The sequence below is a fragment of the Elephantulus edwardii genome, unplaced genomic scaffold (genome assembly GCF_000299155.1).
Source record: "Elephantulus edwardii isolate Elephantulus edwardi_28Jun2011 unplaced genomic scaffold, EleEdw1.0 scaffold00039, whole genome shotgun sequence".
Classification (NCBI taxonomy): domain Eukaryota; kingdom Metazoa; phylum Chordata; class Mammalia; order Macroscelidea; family Macroscelididae; genus Elephantulus; species Elephantulus edwardii.
In genome coordinates, this window is record NW_006399789.1 from 14,934,641 (window position 1) to 14,940,640 (window position 6,000).

Sequence of the window (6,000 nt, forward strand, 5' to 3'; positions counted from 1 at the left end):
GTCACTATAAGTCGCAAGCGACTCAACAGCACATAACAACAACAAAACCATATAGTTGAAAGACAAAGAAAGCAAACCAGCAGGGAAGACTGTAATATTCACATGAGGTCCTTGTCTAAATATCTTTAAGAGGAGAAGTTTACAATCTTTTTCTATAATTGGTAAAACAATTAATATCTCAAGCTTGGTGGGTTATATATTGTTGGTGACAACATAACCTTGGCAAAGAAAACCCAATGACAATAGCTGTAGAAATGAGCATGGTAGATATTCAGTAATACCGTATTTACAGGTACTCAAATTTGAAACTAATGTAATTTTCATCTCACAAAATAGGTTGGGTTTGTTGGTTTGGGATTTTGGGTTGTTTTTTCTTTAACCACAGTCCAACTTAAAATCCCTGTCTAGCTCATGTTGGAGTTAGGTATCACGAAGTTAATTCCATCTTGTAGCAACTCTCCATATAACAAAAAAGAACGCTTCCTGCACCATTTTCATATTCCCTCATGGAGTTGAGCTCTTTATTGTCGCCACTATGTCAATCTGAAGTTTTGCCATTCTTGCCTGCTTCCTGGCTGTATTTTTTCAAACTAGATTTCTTCTCTTGGCAGTCCATGATCTATTCAATCAACACAATTTAAATGTATCCTTTTTTTTTCGGTCTTCTTTATTCATTGTCCAACTTTGTATATGAGGCAATTGAATTTACTATTAGTCCTTAAAGTGACACCCTTGTTCATTAACACTTTAAAGACATTCTTTGAAGATTTCCTCAATGCAATTTATCCCTTGATTTTTTTATTATTAAATTTTATTTGTTTTAATGAACATTTACAGGGATTTTGGGTTTTCATTCCTTCATTGCTGCACCATTCTCTCTACCCTCCTCCCCAGTTTGTTCTTCTTCTCTGCCATCCGAATGTCTGTTTTAATTGTCCAATTGCCACAGTGCTTGTCAAAGTCAGTTCTGATTAATCTCCTTTGTCGGTGTGTCCTTTGCCATTCCCTATCACTCCTCCCTGAGAGAGACTTCACCCTGATTCATATATCCCTTGATTTTTTTAAACCATTGCTTCCATAGGCATGATTAGGGACCTATGTAAACTGGAATTTTTATTGTGTGTGTGACTTCAGTCTTTTCCTCTGTTTATCATAATATTGCTTATTGGTACAATTAGAATGGTTTTTTTTCCTTTAGGTTGAAGTATCATCCATCCTGAAGGTTACTGAAAGTTATATAGTCTTTGATTTTTATTAGTAAATATTTCAAGATCTCTTTAATTTCAGCAAGTCAGGTTACATTAGCCACATATTGCAGGTTGTTAATAAGTCTTCCTTTAATTCCAATGCTATATTCTCCATATATCTTCTAGGATTATTGTTCATCACACATATCCTTTAACTATACTTATTAAATACGTTGTTGTTAGGTGTTGTCATGTTGTAGACAACTCATATAGATCCTATGAATGAAAGGCACTGTTCAAAGTTTCCAGAGGCAAGCCATTTTGGAAGTGTATGTCACTCCTGCTTCCAAGCTTGTTTTAATCAGGGAGCTCCACGAAACACTGTCCACCATGGGTAACCATTATCACATTTGACACATCAGTGTCACAGTGTTTAGCATCACAACAACCATGAGTTACCTCTGTATAACAGTGCACAGATCAGTCTATACCACCTAGAAGACTAACAGAAAAACAATTTGAACCAGGCCCAAGGGCCGCAGATTAAAAATCACCCCCACCTTTGGCTTGATAGCATAACTTTCTGTCCACCAGGCCAACTTATTAAATATAAGTATAGTAATTCTAAGTATACTTAAAGGATATAACCATGACATCCACCTTTCCTTATTTTAAACTTTCTCCTAGTTCTGTTCAAACATCTTGGTCTACGTCCTGGCTTCACGTGAACATATGCATTCTAGAATTCCTATTCTTCCCAATATTATTCACAATTTGTTATGATCTATAGTTAAATGTCATTACATATCCAATAAAATACAGGTAAATATCTTTCTTGTAGTCTCTTCTTTTAGTCAAGATCCATATAATATTATTAACCTCTTCTCTATATAAGGGGAATTTTCTGTTGATATAATGGAGTCATAAGAAGCCTCCCAAAGACATAACCACCAAAGACAGCACACTTTTTATTGACTTACTTTCATCTGAGGTGAGATTTAGCCTTTCATTTATGGGCTTTCTATAAGTCTCCTACAATAGAAAAGAGAGAGGGAACAGTAAGCTGAAAGAAGAACACAGGTTTTAAAGGACGAATGAGATCATTGCTACAATAATCACACAAAACACTTTACTACTGAACAGAGAAGCCAGATTGAGTGGAGATTAAATTCCAATCTCCCATTAATTCTGAAATTCTACCACACATTTATTTTTGTGTGTGAGTTTGTAAAGATATAATTACTAATGAGTCAAAGCATTTTGACCATAACTGGAATAAATTCCTAAATTAGGATGACAACGCTCAGTCATTTAAGGATCTTTTAAAAACGGAGATTCTAAGTAAGAAAGCCTGAGATAGTCTGTGTTTCTATAGCTCTTATGAGCTTGCAAGTGGCACAGGATTGTGGCTGCACTTTGAGGAGTAAGGGGTGTTTTTTACAGAGAAGAGTTGAGTTAGGAGACAAGCTTCTCTGACTTGGACAATTTATTACCTAAACCCTCTGAGTCCTTTCTATTGTATAATATGGCAAACAAAGTACACACGCTATAGTGTCTTTTTTGGGATTAGACAACGTAGTACCTTTGCCCACTCCTGGCTATAAGAAATAATTCTTACTGGAGTTAGCAAATGTGTATTTGACTCCATCTACAATCACATTTTGACCTCCACATCAAATCTGCTCTGGTATTTGTTTTAACTTGATGGGTTACTGATATGTGTACTCCAATTTCATTCTGAAATCCCATCCCCACTCATGTGCTCTTATTTTCCGTGAGGCGGAAAGACTTGCTTTTTACCTCTTGATTCCCTGCCCTTACAATCCCTACAGTGCTAGAATCTTGCCTTGTTGAGAGTCTTCTGCTCCTGATTCTGGTGCCTGATCCACTGCTAAGACCTGTTCAATGCTGACTATCTGTTGGTCTGCTTCCAAGTGTTCCCTGAAAGGGATTCTCCACCACTGTCATCTGTGATGAAACTACTGTTAACTATTTATCTGAGCTTATCTAGAGTAAGACCAGACATCTTGTAAATGTTAAGCTTTTCTGTTAGTTGTTTCTACAGGATCTACCCCAATGGGTGTGTCTAATGCCAGATTCTCATTTTACCAGATAAACTCTCTCTGACCTCCACACTCAATCTGTTCTAAATTACTGACCACGGCCATCTTATTTTTAACCTTTAAAAGGAATGAACTATGAGAGCAATCAAAGAGAGATCTTAGTTTCCAAATATCACTTTGCAGCTTACAAAGAGAATTTTTATGCTAAATTTGACAATATATGCGTTATAATTTCTCATTGACAGATCAGATTTATAGAAATCTCATACATAGTCAAACCTGTCAGCTACCCTTGGTTATCAATCACCCAGTAATATCCTTCCTTGCCCCTTTACATCCTTATGGATGCGTGAAGTTATGACTTACATTTGATAGTATAGGGCACTGGCAGTCAGAAGAATCTGAGGGTAATGGATCAGGAAAGCCACAGACAGAAGCCTTGGACACTTCCTCTGGGTAGGATGGCGTATAAAAAGGTACCTTCAGAAGATGATTTAAACTACCATGGGTGCCATTGTTGGGTGCTGGTTGAATGTGTAGAAGATCTGTTTTGAAAATAAGTTTCAAGTAGTTTTAAATTAAAAGCAGCACTTCTTGGGGAGAAAACAAGCACAATTATTTACATCTTTTGACAAATTCTGCTGATGGATGGGTAAATGAACGGGGAAAGATCCAGTGTGAAAAATTAGGTATACGAACTCTATGAGCTTTGTATGTAAACCAGTGTAAAAGAAAAAAACTAAATAAATTCTGCTGTGGTGCAACCGGATACAGCATATGTCAGTCAGTTTACTGGCCTCTGCCCTAGCATTTCCAACACTTGACCTTTCCAGAAAATAGGAAAAGTCACTGAAGATCATCCTCAGGAACTCTGATAAACTGGTTCTGCTGCACGAAAGAAAGGGATTGTGGCTTTTACAATAATGTTGTTCCTTAAATCTATGTAGCATAGTTTTCTATTTTAAAAAGCTGTACTCTTAATAAAATCAAGTTTGAAGACATTAAATGATTCACAGTCTTTCTTGCAGTGTAATTACTTAAACCCAAACACAGAAAGTCTTTATGAGAGGAGATGGCCTCATCTTTCTCTCAGGGAGCAGCTGGTGGATTTGAACCAATGCCCTCTCACTTAGTTGGCCACCAAAAAATACACTTGTGTGTGTGTTGTTGTTTACCATCGAGTTGGAACTGACCTATAGCTGACCCTCTGTTGGGTTTTCAGAGGCAGTAAATTGCACAGGAGGAGATTGCCCATCCTTCTCCTGTGAAGCAGCTAGTGGACTTGAACGGTGCCTTTGGGATTTTGGCACAGTCTATTGCCACTAGGCCACCAGAGCTCCCCATACACTACACTATACTTTCACGGCTCCTCAGTTATCTGAAAATTCCTTAAGGACAGAAATCTGTCTCCAAAATATTAAGTGAGTAAATCAGCTTATTGGTTAGGTTATATTTTCTCAATTTCTTCTATAAAAACAAAATATGTTAATGAGATTTTTAGAAACAGTATCTTAAATTGCACCTGTCTTGGGACCATCAAATCGACTACTTTGGATCTCAGGTCCTATCCAGAGCAAGCAGCTCTGTCCATATGGCCCACCTTGTGAATTTAAATGTTAATATTGCAACAGGGTACATTTAAATTCTATTTTCCCCCCTCTAATTTATACTCAATCATTACAAGTCAAGGATAAGATAAAAATAGACAATTTGAACATATTTAATTGAAATTCCTGAAACTGTAGGTGGGCTTGCTATACACTGGTTGCTTTGCCAAGGGAAATGGAGTGAATTGTTAATACAGTAATCTGAGGGTAAACATATAGACAGAAATGGGGCTCACATTTCTAAAATATGAATTCTTTAAGGAATTCTAATTCTTCCTAACACTGGATATGAAAACAACAAAATGAAAAAACAGCAATAACAAATCGACTGCCATCAAGTTGATTCCAATTCATGGTTATCAAAAGATTCCCAAGATTGTAAATCTTACTAGCAGGAGACTGCCTGTCTTTCTCCAACAAAGCCACTGATGGATTTGAACTGCTGACCAACACCTAACACATCCACGCCAAGGCTCCTTAAGAAAGCAGTAAGTATGTAAGAATAGACTTTTCCACCATTCTTTTAGGCTATAAGGTTTCTTTATAATTACAAGGAAGTGTGTGTGTGTGTGTGTGTGTGTGTGTGTGTTTTCCTGTTTTGTTTTAAAGTATCCTTTTATTCCATAGGGAGTTGCTCTGCTAAACCCAGCTCAAATCCACCTGTGACTGTGGGAGAAAGATAAGCAGTCTCCTTGTGCAGTGTTTACAGCCTCCGAGGGTCAGTGCAAATAATGTCTGACCCAATGACTATGAGGAAAAGCAACATAGGAAGTTCTAATAGACAGTCTGTGTAGAGTCACGTGGCTAATCTAAAGGTTGCATTTCTCTGCGATTTCAATTCACCAGCTGCTGAGGGGGACGTGTGGGTAGTCACCTCCTGAGTAATTTATGATGTTGGAAATCCAATAGAGGGTAAGTTGTGAATCAGAAGTGACTTGACAGCAATTATTATCATTGGCAGTGTTATGATTTATACCTAAATTAATTCTATCATCTATAATATAAATTCTCATATAAAAATTGTTAAAGTCAGATAGGATAGGATAGGATAAGATAGGATAGGGAAGAGAAGAGAAGAGAAGAGAAGAGAAGAGAAGAGAAGAGAAGAGAAGAGAAGAGAAGAGAAGAGAAGAGGAATAGAAT

The 6,000-nt window shown here is 37.1% G+C and overlaps 1 protein-coding gene across 1 annotated transcript in view; it reads right to left on the bottom strand.

The window, feature by feature from the left end:
* The window catches only part of ENPP3 (ectonucleotide pyrophosphatase/phosphodiesterase 3), a 98,533-nt gene that overhangs the window by 33,942 nt on the left and 58,591 nt on the right, over window positions 1-6,000 (bottom strand). The window contains exons 18-19 of the mRNA XM_006885024.1: window positions 3,617-3,795; window positions 2,168-2,219 (exon numbers count right to left, since the gene is read on the bottom strand). Coding sequence (XP_006885086.1) covers window positions 2,168-2,219; window positions 3,617-3,795 — 231 coding nt within the window. The remainder of the gene's footprint in view (window positions 1-2,167; window positions 2,220-3,616; window positions 3,796-6,000) is intronic.